A 24234-nucleotide genomic window follows, 5' to 3' on the forward strand; every position below is an offset into this window, starting at 1 on the left:
GACCTGGCCCGTAGGGTTGAAACCGAGGTTGAAACCCTATCCATTGAAACAGACTTGAACTCGGTCAAGCCCAAACAGAAAAGCTTAAACCCAGTTTCAAACCTGATCCTTTCCCCCCTCAAAAACCGGTTCCAAACTGCCTTGTTGGGCCAGAACCCGTTTTTTTTTTCACTTTTGTTGACCCAACTCGGAACTAGTTTGGCCTAAATCCCGATTTGTGCACCTCTAGTTGATGAATATGTAATAACTTGAAACATTATATATTGTAAATTTTCTTGGTAAAAACTACAAAAACAGGTAATATTCATACCTGCATGAACAATTTAAAATCAAATAAAAAGGCTAAAAGGTGTCAAAACCATTACAAGATGCCATGAAGCAGGTATCATCTATGATTGAGTAGCTAGTTGTTTCAGTTTGGCTTGCAACACCAGTCCTGCCTCATCTGCTATGCTTTTCTTCTTGCTTGTCACCTGCATAAATAATAATCACATTATCGTCGTTACCAATTCAAAGCTTGTCCCCGAATTCATATCTTTCATGTAAGATTGACGAATCAATTAATAAAACCAGAACAATAAACACATACACCACTTTTTGAAGAAGCAGGTGAAGATATTCTAATTCCATTATAATCCAGCATAGAATAGAATCAAATATTGTTCAAAATTAGAGAGTGCAAAACGCGGATATGTGAAAACAGCCAAAGAGATGAAGAAACTGGGATGACTTGTTTAGATTTTATCAATGCATTTGCCTAGCTTATAGAGATATATCTTTCAATAATAATTTGAATGCAGTATTTCAACATAACAAGTTACAAATAACATGTGATTCACTGAAAGAAAACATACCTCTAAAAGTTGGTCATAGTTTGATTTCAGCAAGTTGATTTTACGTTCACAATAGTCCTTCCCTTCCTCCATAGTTTTCTGTTTGACACACATACACAAAGATATTAAGAGAAGATACATTATTCAGCATTTTCCATTTAGGTTAAAGGGTTAGTTTCTGATCTGTCATATAAACAATGGTAACTTTGATATATTCGTCGACATCCTCAAAATCAAAATTTTTAAAATCAATGTCAATGCTTAGATGGTCATGTATTGCAGATTATCAGCTTTGACTCTTCAATGGCTGTTTCTTATGTGCTTAAAAGGTAACCACTTTGTTTTTGCTTTGTAAAACAAATCCTAACAATAAAACAGACGTGGGCAATAACCGAACCGAAAACCGACAAAACCAAACCTTTATTAACTGATAACCAAATTGACCAAAAATCAGTTATCGGTTATTTTTTGTACCCTTGGTTAACTGAAATGAACCGAACCATTCATATTTTCATATATTTCTAGCTTTTATACCTCCATTTCATGTATTTATATCAACATTAAATGTATCTATACCTTCATTTCATGTATTAGCAAGTAAAAATAAAATTTTTAGCCCAAATTTGATTATGGTTATTAACTGAACCGAGAATAAAAAAATTAACCGAATAAACACAAAAACTGATTGGTTCGTTTGGCTGAGGCTAACAACCGAACCGACCCGATAAAACATTCTATGTGGTTTTCACTTTCTTTTTTTTGGCTTATAGAGCATTTGTTTTTTAGTAAGATTCGAGCATAAGCTGCATGATCATCATTTGATTTGTTAATACCTCATAATTTCACAACTTATCGAAACCAATTAACTTGACATCCTAACTCACAATCAAATTACCTATCTTTCCAAACAAACTATCAAATATCAATATTCATATATGCAATATGCAAACCCTAAATCATTAAAAAAAAACACTTAATTACCTCAATGAAATAACCAGTACCAACATCCACAAGTACTTTCTCAGCATCATCTAGGGTTCCAGCATTTTCTTCCCTGTTTTACAATCAAAAGTCAAATTAATAATTGAATTGCATGATATTATTATTATTAATAAAAGACCTGTAGGTCGGAGAGATAGATCTTGGAGAGCTGCAGAAGCTAGATCGAGACGAGTGTTGGCTGTTATTGAGGCTGTCTTGAAGAAGATTAACCTCTTGATCGCTTTGATTGCTTTCAGCTGTTCCACACTCATCTTCTCCAGTTCTTGCTTGCTTATGAAGAATCTGCGGACCACTTGTTTGTTTTATATGGTGAATAAATTAATCTAAACAAATATGCAACAACATATTAAATCGAAACTTACAAGAAAAGATTAATTATTGTCTTTAAATTTCACAACCCAAAACTCCTGGTTGAATTGTATTGTTTTCTTTTTATTTGAACCGAGCTTTTGTCATCCAATGGTGTGGAGGTGTTAAGAAAACCGGCTTGGGACCAGTTCAATGTAAACCGAACCGAACTGGTTTGAGCGCTTTTAAAACCGGTTAAAACAGTTCTAAACTGAATCGATTGAGCTGGATTAAACCGACCTCACTTGTTCCTAAACCGAACCGGTTTGGGTCAAACCGGCTTTGACCAAACCATTCCGGTTTGGAAAAAAACCGGTTTTGATATGGTGAGTTCATTTGAGCCCATCCTTAATTAGCCCAATTGCTTTCAAAACTTTTGTTTTTCACAAACAGCCCACTAACGAGCAGTTATGGCTCCCCAGACTAAAGGGTTTTTGTTGGTCAATTCTTTTTTATTTTGCCTTTTGTTTTCATCGTCCTTTTCTTAAAGATGTTTCACCATTAAACTTTTGCACCTCATTTCCTTTCATTCTATTATATTAAATTTAATTGTCCGGAAAGTTAATATAATTCAAGACAAAATAACAACTCTCATACTTTCTAAAAAGTTAATGTGTTTTTACAAATTCTTAATTAACATGCCAAAAGTAGAATCGATGTAGTTTAGGTTAATCAGATCAAGTTATTCGTATATGAAAAGTAATTAGTATCTTAAATTCTTAACAACAAATAATTAATGCCATACATCTAACAAGTAACTTAACTTACCATAATTTCACTAGCACTCAGCTACCCAAGGCATATCAAATATATCATGCTTATTGATACCATATTTCTTTTTGGAAAATTGGTTTTTATTGGTCCTAACTATCGTCTTTTGGTCACTGTCGATGCCAACAAACAAATTGGCTGCTGACGGTCCTAACTTTTAATTTATTTGTTTCTAACGGTTCACGACTAACAGAATTCTAACGTCGTTAGTTTCACGTCGCCGGAAAAACGTTTTTGCTGGAAAAAACATTTTTTTCTCGAAAATTTAACAGTTTTGTCCCAAACATCATGGTAACTTTGTATCGTATCTTTAGGAACCGTTTTCTAGTAAAAGCCCCAATTATTGAGTACGACGGAACCCTAGACCATCGTCGGAATCAGTTGATGGTGCTTAAGTGATGGTGGTTGGCTAGCGGTGAGTCAATTGGTGGTGGTGGCGGTGTTAAGGTGGTGTTTTCTGGCAAAAAAATTGACTTTACCGACCAAAAACGTTTTTCCAACGACCTGAAACTAACGGCGTTAGGACTCTGTTAGCCGCAGACCGTTAGAAACATATACATTAAAAGTTGGGACCATCAGTGACCAATTCGTTAGTTGGGACCGACAATGACCAAAAGACAATAGTTGAGACCAATAAAAACCAATTTTCCTTTCTTTTTTTTTATAACCAGTGACCCATTACACCTAGACATTATCAAAGGTACCGGGCCCTTAGTCATATATGGCTGAAAAAGAATAATTCAATGGGTAATCTTTAAAATCCTGTTTAGTTACTCTTTTGTGAGAAAGGTGGTGGATGGTACAATTATACATATATATTGATAGTTTGGAAGGATACATAACTTGGCACCACTGATTTGTAGATATGAATCTAGTCAAGGAGTTCAAATTAAATTCGTGGTTCCTCTAGGGGTTGGTCACACCGTGAGCAGTCTTCATGTTGAGGCTACACTAAAAACAAAGCATCATCGACAGTTTAACCCGTCGATGAAGCATGTGTTAGTTTACCAATAGAATTTCGACAGTAATTTGTTGGTGATTAGCAAACCGCTTAATTAATTTACCTTTTTTACCTTTTCTTTATCGGTGATGGTATATGCGGACAACTTATATGTTATTTTGTTATGCAAATGATCTATATGTTATTTTTATACTACGAATTATTTGTAATTATGTTATAATGTGAATCGTTTACTGACATTCGGTATGATTTCAATTTCTTTTGAATTGAATGATACGTTTTGGACCCTAATGCGATAAATAGTTTTGATTTTGGATTTCATTACATGTTTGTAGATACAACTCTATGTATCTGACAGCTTCATTGCATCAATGTTTTAACAAGTACACTTAAAATTTCAAACTTTAAATGTGCAAAAGTGTAAGGCATGATTACCAAAGATGGGTGTGCAATTGATGGAAATGTATATACAGCTTTACATTATTAGGTCAGGTATAATTAGGCCCCCATACCACAGGGTAGTCAGAACCTCCTATCTTTGTAAATTAAATGCCATGCATATCGTTACACCTCAAAATGTGTCACTGGTACTATATAAGAAAAGAAGTGAGTGAAGGACTTAGGAAGTTGTTTAAACTTTTAGCATGAGTTAATTAAGTCAGGATGTTTTATATGACTATCATTATGTGTGTGTGTATCTATATGTTATTTTTAAGTTCTTGTTATTAATGAATTTTATATTAGTTTGGTTAACCCGTAATCGGATACCCATAAAAAATTTCAGGATCCATCATTACACAACATATGTATATTACATATGCATTATGATTTGTTTAAAGAATATGTTCGGTTTCAAACCACTGGATTGTAAAGGTTATGGTGCTAGTTAGATGTTTATATGGACAGACATTTTGAAAGGATGCAATATTATATAATCTAAATCATATATTTCACAGGTTATTTTTAAGTACAACTTTAAACAACCATATATTCCTTTTTTTTCCAACTTAATTATATTAAACTGGTCAGTTAGTTACGGGAATATCAACGCGGAAATGTAACGGCTATCACTTAATTCAACCAAGGAATTTGAGTTTATTGCTTTTAAGTTGTATAATAGTCAAATATTAAATAAAAATCTTAGGAGTAAGGATACATGCATATTCAAAATAATGAAAAAACACACACATATATATATATATATTTGTGTGTTGAGTAAGGATACATCCGTACATGATAGGTGAAGAAACACTAAGTTACCCCGACAGATTAAGGATAATCTTAGGGTTAAGTAGATGTTTCCCACGAGGGTTAGTTCCGGCAAAGATGGCTATTCTTCTCAACCTGCAAAACAGACACCGTAAGCTCGCCACTGAGAAAGGGGGGGGGGGTTCCTCCTTGTGACCACCCTCCGACGTGAGAATCAGACTAGGTTGCTCTGAATATAAGTGTATATAGAGAGAAATAGCTAGAGAGAAGATGATGATACCGTTCCAGGGTGTTGGAGTATTTATAGCCGAAGGTAGGTTTCCAAGCAGGTACGGCCAGCTGTATATAATATTCCTTTTCCACCAACTATGGACTACGTTCGTGCCATGATGGGAGTTGGTGGGTAGGCAGCGGCTGATAGTGACATTTTGTACTGGAGCGTGCTCCTCCTCGTACTATTGTCAGTGAGCTGTCACCCTGTGATTGGTTCATGGGTTGCTTTTGTCAGATCTTGTCTATTTGTCGATACCTTGGTAGGTATAGTACAAAAGATCTTCTAGAAGCGTACAGACTGGCTCTTTTGGGCGGGAATATTCCCGCCCTGCTCATTCCTTCTTCAGGTGACATTACTGAAGTATTAAGAGTTAGTGCCTTATGCGTGTAGCCTTACTGTTAGTGCGGGTAGCCTTCCTTCTTGGCTTGTACCCACAGCTGCGGGAACAGGCAGGGTACTGTACCAAGGGAGGCTTTCCTGCGGGGACAGCTGGCTTACTGCGTGTAAGGTCTTCATCTCTCTGAGCATGGTGGGTCCTGCAGATCCAGTTGGTCTTTTCGTAGACGTACCTCTTCAAGGTGAGTCTTGTGGGTCCAACTGGGCTTTGCGGGGACCTACCTCTTCAAGTCCCCCCAGTCCATTGTTCTTCTCATGAATTTTTAATAAGTGAGGGGAACATTTGGACTTCAAGCAAGGGGCTTTAAAAAGGGGTTTTCGTTTTTTAAGGTTCTCTGTGGGGATTCTTCCCGCAGTTTTCCTAATGTCACTTGCAGAAAATTCCTGACTTTTCTGCCTGATCTTTGGGTATGATCCGGGTAGGTATGTAACCTCTTCGCAAGTCGGGAGCGTTGAGTTTCACTTGTGTAGATTCTCCACGAGGTTTTGGTAGTTTTAGACATAGTGATTAGTTATGTTAAACAACCAATTCCACCTTGGAGCTTCAAACAATCTAGTTCTCAACGTTCCCGCCATGCGGGGGTGTTATTTCTCTTTCCGCAAGCATGGCTCATAAGATCGATCTTCTTGGCTTCAATTCCCTGCAAGTGCTAAGTATGTGAAGGGTTTCGCCTTGACACTGTACCCGCACTTGTCTTATGGTTTCTTACTTTCCAAGGTAAGGGGGTATATTCCCTCTTATTTTTGAATCTTTTTGAATCTTTTTGAATTCGGAGGGTTGGTGAAAGGATAAGGACAGTCCAAACGGTTGAAAGGACGTTGGCGTCTTCTGACGGTTTCAGGATGTGCAGGAAGTTATGACGACGTGACAGCATGTGGTCAATCTCAACGCTTTTTCAGGCGCGTGGGGCGCGAGTTTCATGGCACGCGCCATTCTGACATCTGTTGCCAGCTTGCTTTATCCACACGTGTCGCCGTGTCATTGCTCCTACGCTCTCTCTCATTCGCATTAAATTCATCGCATTCATTGCGATGAGTATATAAGGTGGAGAGGGTGTATTTCGTCCATTATCTTCACTTCACTCTTCTTTTTCTTTTAAGCGATTTCCGGCGAATTCTCATCTTTCCGGCGAGCAACCCTGAAACCGCTTTCTTTCAACCTTAACATTAAAAAATGTCTTCTTCTTCTCATGACCCAGAGGTTAACGTCGAAGAGTCCGATAAGGACGATAAGAGTACTGTTGGCGAGTGTCAGTGTACTTTTCTCTCGATGTATACAATTACATCGTCAAGAAATTCAAGCTGGAGCCGTATGAGCCGGAGTTGCCGGAGGCCAACCAGACGGTATACGACGCCCCTAAGGGCAAGATAGGGGTTTACGCTTCGTTCTTCATATATGGGAATCTAAGATTCCCATTAACGAAGTTCGTATACCGTTTTTTGGAGAAACACGGTGTTCATTTGACAGAGGTGCACCCAATGGCAATTGCTAAAGTTCGCCATTTCGAATGGGTGTGCTGTATTTTGGATATCGAGCCTCGAGTCGACCGTCTGATGACCTTCTATACTTGGAGGTGCGTCCAGGGTTGGTATACCCTTGTCACTCGGATCAAGGGTTTAAAGATCTGTACTACTGAGCGTAGTCTTCGTCCTTGGAAGCGTGAATTTTTCTATATTTCCGCTCGTGTCGTTCCCATTGCGATGACGTTCAAGAATGGGAGGGCACTTCCTAATCTTCCGGCTTCCAATTACCAGGAGACGGAGTGGTTCACCAAGATTTCTCAGATTCAGACTCCTGTTTATCGCTTCTCGGAATCTGGGATGGTCATGCCTGGGATGAGTTGCGTGTGGAAGGACGCCGGGTCTGGGACGCCGCAAATACCCATCGTTCTTGAATACGGTTTGAACTCTATTCCTTATGGTACGCCCCGTCCTTTGTGTTGGTTTAGGGTTTTCCTTCTAACATTGTTATTATTTTTATTTCAGAAGGGAACGACGTACAGTCGCTTTTGCACCCGCGGGAGACTGGTGGTCCAACGCGGTTGGGTAATCGTGATCTTGATGAGAACGAGTTGCCCGTTTTGGAGAAAACTGCGGATAGGTTCGCAGAGGTCTATCCGCCAGGCCATGAGATTTTAAGCGCCACTCGGCCAGGTAATGAGTTCTTTAATCCTTGTCCTCTTGATGCTCACACTTCTGTTGGAATTCCTCTGATCTTGTCATCTTCTGATGAGGGATCCGCAGATGGGCCCTTTGTTGTAAGGAAAAAGAAGGCGGCTAGCGTGAAGGGCAAAACGAAGGTTGCTACCTTCGTTGACTTGGGGGATCAGTCTGATTCCGAGACTGAGAGTGAGGAGGCGGCGAGGAACCTTAGTGGTGGTGACGAGACCATTGTCTCAGAGGTTGAGACAACGACTGTCACTTCCGAGCCGCTAAGCATTGCGAAGATAACTGGCGTGAAGAGACCATTTTCATCGGGTCCATCTCTGCCTAACAGGACTTTCAAGATCAAGAAAACCAGTAAGTGTACTTTTTGTGTACCTTTTCCGCATCTCCTTCCTCTTTCGTTTTTGATATCTTAAGGTTTTTCTTTATACAGAAGTAGACTTATCTGTTTTTGAGGAGAGTGGTGCGGGAGGAGTTGGTTCAGGACCCACGACGATAGGTTTGGTCAACCTATCCGAGGCGATGACCCAGGCGGCTGCGTCTGTTTCTGGTACTGGTTCTGTTGCTTTTACTGTTGAAGCAACTGTTCCGGTTATGACGTCGTCTGTCATGGCTGCTGTGCCGACGATGGCGTCCAGTTTCGTTGCTGCGTTGAGCAGTTCAACTTCTTCGCCAGCCGTCAGTGCCATATTTACCACGTCATTCACCGGACCGGCGGTGACTTTTTCCATGAGCTCATCTGCGATGAGCTCATCTGCAGCGACTGCAACGGTTATGAGTTCATCTCAAATGAGTTCATCTCTGATGGTCTCTACCTCTGTGACTTCTACGGTGTCACATTCGGCGTCAACGACTACTTCGTCCTTGGCCAGTTCTTCAGGTATGTTTAGAGTTGGGACCTCTAGACTTACCTCTGTTGATGAAGGGGTCCGATCTTTGCCTCCTTCCCATCTCCTTGACCTCTTGGATGGATATCCTTTAGGTTCGGGTGATGGGTTTAGCGGCTATCGGCCTGTTATCGACCCTACAGGTGCGTGGGGTTACTTTGGCCTATTATCCATCCTTAGTCATTTTTTCCTAACTGTTTTCTGTTTTTGCAGTTTTAGATTCCAATGAGGTTTATGCTCCAAGGTGGAATATCCGCCGAGGAACAACTCTCAGGACGACTGCAGACTGTGTCGATTGGACGCACCATGCCGCTCCAAGTGGTGCATTGGGGGGGCAATGGTTAGCTACCAGGAAGGCAGGTTGTCCACCGAGCTCCAAATTCTACTTGACCGGATGCAGCCGCGTGTCGAATTACTTTGTCGTGAAAACGATAAGTTAAGGACTGCGCGTAGCTTGGAGGGGTCTCAGGTGCGATCACTGAGGGAAGAGAACAAGAAGCTTGCCGCCGCCGTCACTGAGAGAGAAAAGGTCTTCAAGGACCTTGAGGCCGAAATGCAAGCTAGGCATGAGGCCCGTTCCAAGGCTTCTCAAACTGTTAACGAACAGCTTAGGTTGGCCAAGGAAACTGCGCGTAATGCGACTGAAAGGGCCACAAAAGCTGAAGCTGTTGCTGAGCCTCTACGCACTGAGAATGAAGAACTGAAAGCTAAACTGGAGAAGCTTCAGCAGGCTCATGAGGCTTTGGCTTTGGAGGATGCCAAGAAACTACAAGAGCTCTTGGATCAGAGGGGTGTGCTTGATCGCACTGAGCGCAAGCTTAAAGACGTTGAGGAAGCTACTGCCAAGGAGGTGTTGCTTGCCAACCTTAATAAGAATGAGGCCGAACGCGCACGCGATCAAGCTCAAGCTACCCTTCAAGAGTCATTGTCCAATAACGATCGGCTTCTGCGAGAAGCGTTGCCGCAGGTACGCATAGCTCAATTATTCTTTGCTTTTTGCTTTTTATACTTAGAAAAGTTTTTTTTTTGTAGGTTGTGCATCGGATTTTCGCGAACACATCCTATGATGATGCCATGAGCACAGCCCTCAACGCTTCTCATGAGGATGGAGAGAAAGTTGGTTTCTTACTTGGCCTAGGATTTGCAGAGAAAGGCATCTCGCCTTCCAGATTTCCTCTACACGATGTTGATACTGAGGCTGCCTATGACCAAGCTGTGAACTAGTATGCTGCTTTCTCTCATCCGGTCGTGGAAAAGGTGAATGAAGTTGCTGCTGCTGATGACGGGCTAGCTGTTCTCAAAGCTTTCCTTGAACAGCCGCAGCCAACTGATGGTGCGGGTTCAAGTGGGTTTGGAGGGAGTGGTCCCGAAGCCTGAATCTTGAGATTCCTCCAAGCCGTTAGGATAGATTTGCACTTTTTGTAGGCGGGTAGATACCTAGCCATTTTGTAATATTTGAACAGCTTTTAGCGTGAATATAAATGTTTTGTTAATGCCTTGCCTTATAAACATTATATGATTTGCTCATGCAATTTTCTAAGTGTTTTGAATAAGTTAACCTTTCGACGCGTGTTAGATAATAGGTTAATGTTCTGTTTCCTCTATCATGATTGTGCGGGTAGGACCGTCACTTTCACTTAGTAGGATGACCAAACTTCATCTATATCTGACCTGCGTGAAGGTTTTCCTCATCTTTTCCTTAGAAATTTTTACTGTTTATTTGTGTTTATGCGGGTTGTGCCGCTTTCCACAAGCAACGACTTACTTCCTCTATCACTTATTTATGCGGTGAATACCGACATATCAGTGTGGTCAGATCATAAGTATAAAGGTAAGGCTATCAGCATCAATGTGATATGGAGAATCATTTCCATTAGAAGTGGCTCTAGGCCTGTTAGTTACAAGTTTGGAATTGATCTACATGTAGCATCTGCGTAATTGAGCTCCATTCCATGTTCTTGGGATGGGGGTGCCATCGAGCCTTTCGAGCCGGTATGCGCCCTTTCCCAGAACTTCTTTAATAATGTATGGCCCTTCCTAGACAGGGGCCAGCTTTCCTGGGCGCTCCTGGTTCGAAGCCTCGTTGTTACGCAGTATGTAGTCTCCGACATTGAAGTTGCAGAGTTTCACCCGCGTGTTGTAGTACTTTTGCATTTGTCGCTTGTAGTTCTCTTCACGCGCTACGGCTAAGTCTCTGCGCTCTTCGGTCAGCATAAGGTCTAACCGTCTTTCCGCCTCATTGTCTTCTGGTTGAGTTATGACTCTTGGTGAGGGTAGACCAATCTCGATTGGAACCATGGCTTCAGTGCCATAGGTGAGGCTGAATGGGGTTTCGCTCGTGCTTGCTTTTTTCAGCGTTCTGTTTGCCCAAAGGACATGTGGAACTTGGTCCACCCAGCCGGATCTATGCTCCAAGAGTCTTTTCTTTATGCCATCGACGATGCTCTTGTTTGCTCTTTCCACCTCACCATTACCCTGCGGGTGTGCCACTGAGGTAAAGGTGTGGGTGATTTGAAGCTCTTTCAGCCACTTTTGTAGCTCCTGGTCAGCAAAGTTGGTGCCGTTATCGCTCACCAGATTCTGTGGAAGTCCAAAACGACAAATAATAAATTCCCAAATAAATTTTTTGATATGTTTTGCGGTTGTTTGGGCTAGGGGTTTTGCTTCTATCCACTTGGTGAAGTAGTCGATAGCTACCACTAGGAACTGAACGTTCCCTACTGCTGTGGGAAATGGGCATGTAACATCGATGGCCCACTTCTGGAATGGCCATGAAGAAGTGACTGGAACAAGTTCATTCTTCGGGCGGTGCGTGTTGGGTGCGTAGAGCTGGCAGGACCTACATTTTCTGATGTAGGCCAGCGCATCCGTGTGCATCCCCGGCCAAAAGTTTCCCGCGTTGTTTAGCTTAGCTACAACTGCGCGTGGACCTGCGTGTACTCCACAGATGCCTTTGTGTACTTCCCTTAGGAGGTAGTCGGCATCTTGGTCGTCAACGCATCTGAGGAGTGGGCCAAGAAAATTACGCCTGTAAAGTATGTCATCAACAAGTTGATAGTTCAGTGATTTACAGCGTATCTTTCTTGCCTGTGCCTTTGACTCTGGTAATACACCCGTCGCAAGGTAATTTATGATTGGCGTCATCCATGTTTCCGTGCCGGTTTGGATGACACAAGTTTCCTTGTGCGGGACTGATGGTGCTCCAAGAAGTTCAACGCAGATGTCCTTTCCCAAGTGGGTGAAGGCTAACGATGCAAGCTCGCTTAGCGCATACGCAGATTTGTTTTCGCTTCGCTTGATGTGCACAACTTTGCAATCGTTGAAATCGCGCATAAGGGTTTTTGCATGTGCGAGGTACAGGGCCATTGTGTCGTTCACGGCCGTGTACGTCCCGTTTATCTGGTTGGCTACTAGCATGGAATCCACGTGGGCTTCCAAGTTTTTCACCCCCATCTTACGCGCAATTCTTAATCCGGCCAAGAATGCTTCGTACTCCGCTTCATTATTCGTACTTGGGAAATCCAGCCGAATAGCGTAAGTGTATTCTTGGCCTGCTGGGTTAGTTAGTTTCAACCCTGCGCCTGAACCCTCGTTGTTGGCTGCTCCATCAGTATAGAGTCGCCAGACATCGTTAATGTCTTGTGCTGGAGAGGGTTGAGCCTCTTCCTGGCACTCTTTTTCCCGCGAAGCGGGTAAGTCGGCCAAGACCTGGCCTTTTATGGCTGGTCTTGGCTTGTACTTTATCGCGTATTCTCCCAACTCAATTGCCCATTTGGCTAGGCGCCCTGACAACTCGGGTTTGCCTAGAACGTTTGCAAGTTTGAAGTTGGTGAGAATGGTGATTGGGTGGCCTTGGAAATATCGTCTTAGCCTGCGTGAAGCCTGTACAAGCGCTAAGACTAATTTTTCCAGGGTGGAGTACCGGGTTTCCACGTCTGTTAAGACACGGCTTACATAGTATATGGGCATCTGGATGCCCTTTCGTTCTACTAGTAAGACTGCCCCAGTTGCTCTATCTGTGGCGGAGAGGTAGAGAATTAATTCCTCCCCCACTTCTGGTGCTGTGAGTGTTGGGAGTTCGATCAAGCGTGACCGAATCTCTTGAAAGGCTGCTTCCGCTTCTGGTGTCCAGCGGAAGTGCGTTTTCTTCAAACAATTTCTCAATGTTGACACGAATGGGAACGACCTTTCCGCATGGTTTGCCAAAAAGCGGTTAAGTGCGACTAGTCATCCATTCAGTGTCTGAGCCTGTTTGATGGTAGTAGGTGATTCCATTTTCATAATGGCTTCAACCTTTTCGGGGTTCGCTCTGAAGCCATCTTTGGTAACGATGACTCCTAAGAACTTCCCATCTTCCATCCAAAGGAACACTTGCTCGGGTTGAGCTTCATGTTTATCTTTCTGAGCGTGTTGAAAGTTTCTTCGATGTCTTTCAACATCGCCTCTGGCTCGAGGCTTTTGATAACCAAGTCATCCATGTAAACTTCCAAGTTCCTTCCGATTTGGGCATGAAACTCTTTGTCCATCAGGCATTGGTATGTGGATCCGGCATTCTTTAGTCCGAATGGCATCATTTGGTAACAAAATGTGCCATCGGGCGTCTGAAATGCGGTTTTATCCTGATCGTCAACAGCCATGTGGATTTGATGGTACCCTTTATACGCATCAAGGAAGCATTTAAGGCGAAACGGTGCTAATGAATCTACCTTAAGGTCAATTTCGGGTAACGCGTAACAATCCTTGGGGCATGCTTTGTTTAGGTCTTTAAAATCTATGCACATGCGCCATTGTTTGTTGGATTTTGGTACCATGACGGGATTTGCAACCCATGTTTGATATTTACTAACGCGTACGATGCCTGCGTCAAGGAGTTCCTTGACTTGGGTTCTACACGCGTTAGCCTGCTCAGCACCCATTACGCGACGCTTTTGTATGACCGGCGCAAACGCCGGGTCACACTTGAGCTTATGCTCAGCCTTACTTCGAGGTACACCAGTCATGTCAGCTGGTGTCCACGCGAAGATGTCGGCATTTTTTTGCAACAAGCGTTTGAGTAGGGTGCGTGTGGGATTAGTGATCGTTGGGCCAATGGTAACGGCCTGGTCAGGGTATTTGTCATTGAAGGCCCATTCTTCTGGCTCAGAGGTGGTTGGTTTAGCCATTTTTGGTTTGGGTTTAGATGAGACAGATGCGATGCATACCTCGGGAATGCCCGTGATCATAGCGACGCCCTCTGCTGTTGGCCATCCCATCATACCATGGACCGAAGACACCACGGCATTAAATCTTGCCATCCTATCTCTCCCGAAGAGAATGTCGTATGTGTGGTGTGGCTTCCTCATTACAACGAATTCCACGTCTTCTGTGCGGGAGTACTTCCCGTCCGTGAGAGTGACGGGGAAAGATAGGATTCCCAAGGGGGTGTTTGTGCTGCCGTCGAGGCGTAAGCTGTTTCTAGGCGTTCTTTGTCTTCGTCGTCTAGCTTGTCGAAGAACTATCTATACATGATCGTTGATGAAGCGCCATTATCAGAAAGGGTGCGGGAGGTGATGTAGTGCCCCAGCTGGCTTTTGATGACTATGGGGCCTTCTTTGTTGGCCCCCCCCTGGCACATGCGGGAAGCGCACTTATGCTTCCTTCCACGCACTTGGCTATGTTGTTAGTCGTTTTCTTTCTCTGATGTTGCCGTGAACCATGTGAATGCTGATGTCGACGGGCTTCCGTCCATTGCCCTTGTACCGATTGTCTTTCCTCCCTCCGTTCTTCATTGACGCCACGAGGTGTGTAAGTTTCCCATCTTTGACGAATGTTTTGACGACATCCTTCAAGGATGTGCATTCCTCCGTGGTGTGGCCTTTTGTCCCGTGGAAGTCACAGGATTTGCTCTGATCAGCGTTTTAACGCTGTCGGATTATTGGAGCCTTTGGCCATGGGAGCTTCTCGGTGGCAAATATCTCGGTGACGCTTTTGGTGAGTGGCGTCCATCTGGGATTCCGGTTCGATGACTGCATGTTGTCCCTTCCGCCTAAGAGAGGGCGAGAGCTGGATGAGGTGTCAAAGTTTACCCTTGACTGCCAAATACCAAGCTTCCTCCTTTTGTTTTGTCGGGCGGTACGGACGTTATTTTCTCTTGTTCTCTGGGTGTAGAGGTTTGTGCTCTGGGGAAGATTTCTACCCAGTTGCTTCTCCGTTTCGGCAAAGCGTTTAGCTGCCGTCATGATGGCATCCCATGTGGGTGGCATGCCGTCTTTATCTATCAACGTGCGGATGAGCTCTGGGTACTCAGCGCCCTGGATGAAAGCGGCGCGAACAAGATCTTCGCTAATAGTGCCCAGACTTAGCTTCTTTGAGTTGAAGCGAGTGATGAAGTCTAGCAAAGATTCGTCTTCTTCTCGGATGCAGTTGAGGATCGTCCATTGCTCTTCAGTATATTTTCTTTGTTGACTGAAGTGCTGGCTGAATTTGTGCTGGAAGTCTGCCCAATCGTAGATGTGGTGGACCGGTAGACGATCAAACCACGCTCTGGCTGCCCCGACGAGCGTCATTTGGAACATGTAACACCATGTGGGTTCCGTCCAATTACTGACGGTTGCCCCCGCTATAAATCTGTTCATGTGATCGTCCGGGTCAGATATGCCATCGTAAGTGCCTATGTTGGACATCTGTTTGGCACTCTTTGGAGCGATTGCTTCCGCAATGTCCCTTGCCAATTTGGACGTTCCCGCATTCGCAACAGTTGGTCTGAAAGTTTTGGAGAAGTCACGTGGGTTTCCCCCCGTGTTCTTTGGTTTGAAAGTTTCTTCGAAATTTCTTTTGGAGTGGAAGTATGTTTCTTTACGCTTCCCTTTCGCCTTATGACGTGGGTTTGCGTCACTGTCAGATTCTTCCCAATCTTCATCATCCAAATACTCGCAATCATTGCTCATGTTGAGCTGTTGTCGAGTGCTTCCGAATTTGTCATTGGCCTGTTGGATTGAACGTAAACGTTCGTCCAACTCGGCTTGAAATTCTTTCTGACGTGCTTCCGCCCAAGCTTTAACTTGTTCTGGTGTTTGTCGGGGAAGTCTCGTCTGTTGTTTCCCCAACTGGGTATCAATGAATCCCAGGAGAGGATTGTTTACTGCACTTGCCCCAGTAGCTGGGGTTGTGGTTACCGGAGGTTCTTGGTTACCCGGTGCCTTTGGCATCGGAGTAACCTTAACCATCTTTCCAGAAGTTTGAAAAAACTGAGAAAAAGAAGAGTAAGTTCTAGCTTAATGCACGGATGGCGCCAATGAAGAAATACTAAGTGACCCCGACAGATTAAGGATAATCTTAGGGTTAAGTAGATGTTTCCCACGAGGGTTAGGTCCGGCAAAGATGGCTATTCTTCTCAACCTGCAAAACAGACACCGTAAGCTCGCTACTGAGAAGGGGGGGGGGGTTCTTCCTTGTGACCACCCTCCGGCGTGAGAATCAGACTAGGTTGCTCTTAATATAAGTGTATATAGAGAGAAATAGCTAGAGAGAAGATGATGATACTGTTCCAGGGTGTTGGAGTATTTATAGCCGAAGGTAGGTTTCCAAGCAGGTACGGCCAGCTGTATATAATATTCCTTTTCCACCAACTATGGGCTACGTTCGTGCCATGATGGGAGTTGGTGGGTAGGCAGCGGCTGATAGTGACATTTTGTACTGGAGCGTGCTCCTCCTCGTACTATTGTCAGTGAGCTGTCACCCTGTGATTGGTTCATGGGTTGCTTTTGTCAGATCTTGTCTATTTGTCCATACCTTGGTAGGTATAGTACAAAAGATCTTCTAGAAGCGTACAGACTGGCTCTTTTGGGCGGGAATATTCCCGCCCTGCTCATTCCTTCTTCAGGTGACATTACTGAAGTATTAAGAGTTAGTGCCTTATGCGTGTAGCCTTACTGTTAGTGCGGGTAGCCTTCCTTCTTGGCTTGTACCCACAGCTACGGGAACAGGCAGGGTACTGTACCAAGGGAGACTTTCCTGCGGTGACAGCTGGCTTACTGCGTGTAAGGTCTTCATCTCTCTGAGCATGGTGGGTCCTGCGGAACCAGTTGGTCTTTGCGTAGACGTACCTCTTCAAGGTGAGTCTTGTGGGTCCAACTGGGCTTTGCGGGGACCTACCTCTTCAATAGGGATGACCTCGGTACTGCTAGTACTAGTACTACGTAATGAAGTATCGGAACCGAAAAGGCTCGCCACAGTACTGAAGGCGAAATACCAGTGTTATATATACCGAACAATATTTATACAATTACACATAATGTTTAACTATACAAAAGTAGAATTCACCATGAATGGAAGTGGAACCCAATCATGATTACCTTTATGGATTTTGAATAATGTTGACCTCCTTCAATGATCAACAAAAGCCATAATCATCACCACTCATGATCTAGATTGACACTCGTGCTTTCTGTAGTCACAAAAGACCTGACGACATCTTCCACTACATGCTAATTTCCCTTAAAAATACATATATATTAGCAGAAGGGTGTAGCTGAAAAGGAAAGAAAAATATCAAAAGGGTGTATTACCAATACGGTGGGTTAGGGGCTCAAAATTTTCAGACGAAAACAAGTAAATTAACATTATATTTAAAAAATTTCGGATGAAAACGTATATATACACACTATTGAACAAAAAAACACGGGAGTATAGAAGCCATAGGCCATATGTGTTTGCTAATTTGCATGTTACCAGAAAGGTGTTATGTTGTCATTTCATACGAACCACGTAGAGGATTGATGTTTGGGAAACTTGGACATTTTTTCTTCTTACGAAAATCTTTAGTCTTAGTTGGGGTTCGATTCAAAACGCACACCAATCGAAAATATTTAGTTTAATACGTACCTATATGTTTCAATCATAAGGTGCCTTCTCGATCTGTGATGTTGTTTCCTTGATCAATCGTGTAACTGATTGAGTCGATAGATTACCACCATCCACATCGAGGGCCCACTTCCAAGTGTCTTGTGTGTTCGAGAGTGTGACAACGGATAAAAGATTTTGGCATTAATGCCAATCTTGGATCTCAATATGCGAGGTGGGAATCCTTGATCATTCCACATCCCAAACCAAAACATTGCCGATGTTATAGAGATGAATTCGAGATGGTACAGGTACGTACCGACCTACCGATCCCGAAAATCCTGATCCCCAAAAATTGAAATATTTGGTACCGATATTGGTACCGAAATGCTCGGTTCGGTTCCGGTATTTCGTACAAAATTCGGGAAAATACGGGTACCGTATCGATACCGAAAACTCAAAACTTGGTACCGATTCAAAACTGATGGCACCAAATTGGTACCGAAACGCTCATCCCTACGACATTAGCACCTAACTCCGAAATAAGACATTGTTTCCTTTTCACCATGGAGAAAAACCTTGGAAATTTCTTGCATACGAGAACTAAAATGTGTCAAGCCGAACTTACGTCTTTTACTAACAAAATAATATGTAACTGTGGTGGCCAGACTTAATACGTGCAAAAAATTTTATAAACCGGTGTGATCGGACTCAAGATGTGATCGGGCTCAAAATTTTCGGACGGATTCAAATTAATTTGCACTATGTATAAAAGTTTTTGGATGAAGACACGTAAATTTGCAATAATGAGCAAAAAAACAGGGGTGACCAAAACTATCCCGGGCCACAATACAAGCTCCCCCCTAAATTAACGATTCACTGGCCCTCGATCCAACCAAGCAACGATTCGTTTTGAGATTGTATTACTTCTTCCAACGCAAAATCAATAATTAGACAAGACAAAATTTCTCAAAGAAGGAGACCAAATGATTTCTTATATAGGGGATTAACAATTGCAATGAGCCATCTTAAGCCTTCATGAAACTTTATAACAATTAGTAGTTTTGACAACCATAATCACTATAATTACAATAACTTTTGTACTAAAAAACAAAATTGATTCTAATCAACAACTTTGGTTCTGAAGACGCAAATTACTTGGTTCTAATCAACAACTTTGTTTCTAGACACCAAATTCAGTTTTGAAGACCAGTTTTGATGCTAAAGAATAAAGTTAATCATGATGATCAAAATTAAGTAACTTAAACAACTTTATGATTTCAAAGCAACTTCGAAATGCATAACAAGAAGAAAAATAAAGTTGAGGCATTTCACAAAAACCCAACGAGCATAAACTACTTTTATTTAAGGGCCAGTTTTATTTAAACCAAAAGAAGCACCACTTACAAGATAAAAGAAACCCAAAAAACAAACAAAAGTATAAACTACATATCTTTAATCATCCAGTTCCTTATATTATCTAGTTATCCATTCTTTTACACCAGTTCACGTCACACTTGATCTTTTATGCTATTCATCAAAATTAGTCCTAGTTTCTTATTAAATCATCATACTCATTTTGACAGCCTTCATACATTTAACATAAAAACTATGAATCAACCCGATAAAATCACCTTCCATGCTTTAAAAAAATCGATGACCCGACACATTAAAAAAGTTTAAAACCCTGACTAGCTAAAAAAAAACCTTATTCTTATGCATTCAATATCCAAAAAAAAATTGAACCTTTAAAAAAAATTTCTTCATAGACATATTATTATAAGAATCAATGTTTCTAAGACTTTCCTTTATCGAAGCTTCAACAAGGGCGCGATATGGGTAGCTTTTTGCCACGTCACTATCGAACACCGCAACAAGTGTTGGGGGGGGGGGGCACCGAAGGAGAAAGCGCAAGCCCACTCGCGAACATTAACTGGCAAATTGGAGGGGAATGTTTGGGAAAGTGGCTCGTGAGCATGAGTTTAATCTATAAAAGGGTCAAGTGAGCGAAAATGGGCTTTATCTGAATCCTAGCCAGTTTCCAGTCAGCAATAATGTGACGTAATATTAGAGGATGAATCCATGACCAACGAAGCTTCACAACATATAGTTTATCAAATAAATTTCTTATTAAATATACAAATTAAAGAAAAAAAATAAAAATGCCCAAACTACAATCTAACTATTTAGACATTTGAAGTTTCAAGGTAAAAGTGAAAACAAGTCCCAACATTGCCGTTATGAATCTACCATTTTGACCCCTTCACACTATTGACGTGTTTCAGTTCACACAACCAAACTCCGTTACGGCTATATTATATATACGTACATCACCCACACCACCCACCAATACACACACACATTGTCACACACACACACACACTCTCTCTCTCTCACACACACACACACACCATCTGTAACTGCATTTGAAGTAAAACATCATAGAAAGATTAAAATGAATGCGTGAAATTGAAGTCACATTACACAATCTTTGTTCAGTTCCGCCTTGTGTTTCTTCCAATATTAATTAATCACACTTCTGTCAATTCTCCACATTTAAAGATGACTAACAAAGACAACAATTCTACTCGTTCTGCGTTTGCTCAAATCCAGCAAACGCAGAACGAGAAGAACCGAGTTGAAGCTGTTCTTCAACTCGTTAAAAAACCTTCTCCACTCACTCTCAAACAGGTATGTATATTATCATTCATCATAATCTTTGATACGATGTCGTCTTAGATCTCTAATGTGTATTCATTTACAGGAAAAATTTTGTAACGAAGCTTGTGTTAGGAGGTTTTTGAAAGCCAAAGGCGAAAATGTGAAGAAAGCTGCGAAGCAGCTTCGAGCTTCACTCGCTTGGCGAGAACACCTCAGCGTTGGTATAGTTTTTTTCTTCTTTTCTTCATTGATTCGTGTTCTTTAATTTTGAACTATCATAATTAAAGGATACGAATCAGTCTTTTTTGAAAAATAAATTATTACATGTAACTAGACGGAAGAATATTTAGTTTATTTTTTTTAATTAGATTACGTTATGCTTTTTAGAGGAAAAAAATAGTTTTACAGATAATTTCCAAAAGTAACCCCTGCTTTTGGAGTTTGAAGATTGAAAAATAAGGATATACTATTGAACTTGTGGTTGTGATTATAATATCATTACACATGATATGTAATTACTTTTCTGTAAAGTTATGAATTCACCTTTTTAATAATTGAATATTTGAATCTCTCCTTTTTATACATGAATTTTTTGCTTTATTTGTTCAAATACTCGACAGAATCTTACCTTCAGTTAATTGCTTTCGCTTTTATCATGACTAAAGTAGATTTTAATCTATGTTTCTTACTTTTGGCTATGGTAAATTGCAGATGCTCTTATTGCTGATGAGTTTGCTGGAGAGATAGCTGATGGTATGGCTTATGTAGCTGGTCATGATGACCAATCTCGACCTGTTGTGGTAAGCATATCGTACTTAAGCTATATTTAATGACATGTTTAAGACGTTTATGCGACGTTATTAATGTTTATACATGTGTATACTGCTATTCAAATTTATAATTTTTTCCTTACAAACGATTCCTAATTCTCTACTAATTCATGTTTTTGTTGTAGATTTTCCGGATCAAACAAGATTATCTCAAATTTCGCTCACAAAAGCAGTATGTAACCAATCTAATATTTGTGTACACATTTAACATGTTTATCTAAACAATTAACATGTTGCGAATGAGTTGTAGACGGGTTGTAATAAAGTTTGCTGAGGGTTAAACACATAAAATTCTATACATTTTTTTTTTCATTTCTAACTTTTAAATGTGTAACTTTGTTTAGTTTTAGTACAACACTCCAATACAATTTTACATAAAACAGATAATGACATACGGAAGACAATATGGATTTTAAACTGATTACACTAACCAACCCAAAGCTACTAATTATATTCATGACTTGACTTAATTCCATGTTAACTTATATATATATATATATATATATATTAGTTATGTATTTATTCTCAATGTTATTATTTTTGAAATGTACATACATAGGTTCACCCGTTTGTTGGTTTTCACTTTGGAGGTTGCAATTCAAACAATGGCAAAATCAGTGGAACAGTTGGTTGTCTTATTTGATGCAAGTAAGTCTATACATTTGAATAAAAGTAATTTTACCATTTGAATTTGACACTTTGTCACATATTTTAAATTTAGATTCCACCAACTTAATATTTAAATATTATATTTTCCAACATGTCAAACATATATCATATACTACAATATGTAAAATAATGAAATTGCTAGGGGCAAAAATGTAATATCCAACGACAAAACATGTGGATGAACTTTACGTCAGTTGGATGTTGGAAACTAATGTACATTCTCCCAACGTTGTCCTTCCCAAAACCCCTCTTTTTCACTGTCTGAAATGCTTTTTTGTCCATTCCTTCATTTTTATAAAATCTTTTTTTAAACTTTAATTGCATAATTAATGTCACGCCGGATGACATAATTAATGTCTAATTAAATTCTAACTTTGATAACGATTTATGTGTCGGAAAACCGGTAAGCTTTCTCAGACTTGTTTCAGAAATTGCCGGAATTGCCCTTATTATCTCAGATTGAGTTATACAAAAGTAGCATATGTCACAAATGCATGTTTCAATATGATTTTTTAAGTATGTCTAAAAGTTTAATACTGAGGGCACCTGTTATATAAATTTATTTTTTTAAATCTTTGTAACTACTACGAAGTTCAAGTTTAGTTAAGCTAATTATATCTTAGGTTTTTTGAATTCATTTTAAAGTTTAATTTTAAATCATAATTAAAATCTTGAATAATATTGTATTTATATAATAAACCTCACACATTTAATTATATTTATTTAAGTTCAGTGTAAGAGTTTGAAGTGTAATCAAAATTCAAAACAATCAAACAAGTCAAAATTTTTCTATAGGAAATTTGAAGTGTTTTAGATATGAATTTGATATTTATTTTTGGTTCCATTAGAATCTTAGAAAATATACCTGAAATGACATACAACTTACAATATTTTAACATATGCATTCGAAAAAGAGAATCAAATAATCCAGAAGTGACTTTAGTGTCCCTGTAAATTATTGATTTTAAAGTCAATGACTTTTAGGTGGCCAATTTTTTACTATAGCAGTATTGGATAATTGCCACATTTCAAAATTTTCATTCAAAGTTTTTATATTTAATAGAAAAATCTAAAGTGGAAACATAAATAATTTTGAAAATAATTTCATAAAAAAACAAAATAATTAATGGTGAGGAAAATGCACACAGGCTTTTTCAGGTCAGCATCAGGGTTTATGAACATAATGGTGGCAGCACTGAAGACCATAGGAGAGCACTATCCTGGTCGTCTACACAAAGCTTTTGTCATTGACCCTCCTTCACTTTTTCCATATCTTTGGAAGGTACATAATATTAATATTAATATTAATATATGTAACATTTAGATCTTATTATAATATAATCAATATATGTTGTTTATATTGTTTAAATTTATGATACTATGTTGTTAATTGTAGGGTGTCAAGACATTTATTGAGTTATCATCGGTCACAACAATGATCTCTTCAGTAGATTTTGATGATTTTCAAGAGTTCAATAACTTCACTTCATACCCTCGAGCTGCATCTCTTCGCTTTAATCCTTCATCTGGTCCAACGAAGCCTAAAGTTGGTGCATGCTCTTCTTCACGGTTTGCGTTCAGTGTTTCCCCTCATTTGGACACACTTAAACCATGGTATCTAACTTTGTCAGACAAGTCATCCTTCAAAGTGAGTCCCACGTCCACGCCTGTACTAGGGTCTGCTCTCATCTCGCCTATCAATGCTCGATCCTACTCATTTGCATCACCAACCACAAGAAACATGAACACTATGAGAAAAAGCTTCTTCCCAACAACACCGTTACCACAAAAAACTCAAGTCATGGACCACTCAGGTGTAAACCACCCGAGAACCCCTAAACCATCGTTCCTACACTCACCAGCCTTGTTTTCTAAAAAAGAGTGTCATTTAAGTATAAGTAAAACTGATAAGTGTAAGGAATGTTTTATTCCATTTTTAAGATTCTATAGACGACCGTATGATGAAATGATTTATAGATCAAAGATGAAGCCACCACTTGGAGGTCTTATCTCGATTGTATCTCCGCATAGTAGACACCACCACATGTCCGTCTCTCAACGGTTTTGAGAGCATCAAAAGAGTATATATAAGATATTATGACATTTACAATGACAGTGTAATAACTTATATTATTTATATTGTAGAACTCCTAGTTTGAAAATGGAAATTAAATGATGCTTTGATATGTGTCTTGTATATTAAATGTGGTACGAATGTCATGTAGAAATTTGTGTAAAAAGAAATAGATGACGTGCAAAGTGGGATGTGAATTGGCGTGCAGTGAAGACTAATATATATAAACAATTTGTATATATATAATTCAAAATTGACGATTTTTAAGTGATATTTTTAATTGCTGATTACAAAGGTGCATCTAAACACCAAACCAGTTATTATAACACTGTG

The 24234-nt window shown here is 40.5% G+C and overlaps 1 protein-coding gene and 1 pseudogene across 2 annotated transcripts; one reads left to right on the forward strand and one right to left on the reverse strand.

The window, feature by feature from the left end:
- Window positions 1-354: 354 nt before the first annotated feature.
- On the reverse strand, window positions 355-2703 carry LOC143547297 (prefoldin subunit 5-like; annotated as a pseudogene). Its single transcript, XR_013137750.1, has 5 exons — window positions 2699-2703; window positions 1914-2117; window positions 1815-1878; window positions 855-932; window positions 355-473 (listed from the first exon to the last, which is right to left on the reverse strand). The product of XR_013137750.1 is annotated as a prefoldin subunit 5-like (transcript).
- Window positions 2704-21034: 18331 nt separating this feature from the next.
- Window positions 21035-23947, forward strand: LOC143547289 (uncharacterized). The gene is made up of 5 exons (XM_077038750.1): window positions 21035-21128; window positions 21284-21330; window positions 21718-21806; window positions 22976-23109; window positions 23224-23947. The coding sequence occupies exons 1-5, from the start codon at window positions 21084-21086 to the stop codon at window positions 23893-23895; spliced, it is 987 nt and encodes a 328-aa protein (XP_076894865.1). The 5' UTR covers window positions 21035-21083; the 3' UTR covers window positions 23896-23947.
- The last annotated feature ends 287 nt before the right edge of the window (window positions 23948-24234 follow it).

Source organism: Bidens hawaiensis, unplaced genomic scaffold, assembly GCF_021521415.1.
Source record: "Bidens hawaiensis isolate Kalapana, Puna unplaced genomic scaffold, B.hawaiensis_p1.1 tig00014709_1, whole genome shotgun sequence".
In the NCBI taxonomy this organism is placed as follows: domain Eukaryota; kingdom Viridiplantae; phylum Streptophyta; class Magnoliopsida; order Asterales; family Asteraceae; genus Bidens; species Bidens hawaiensis.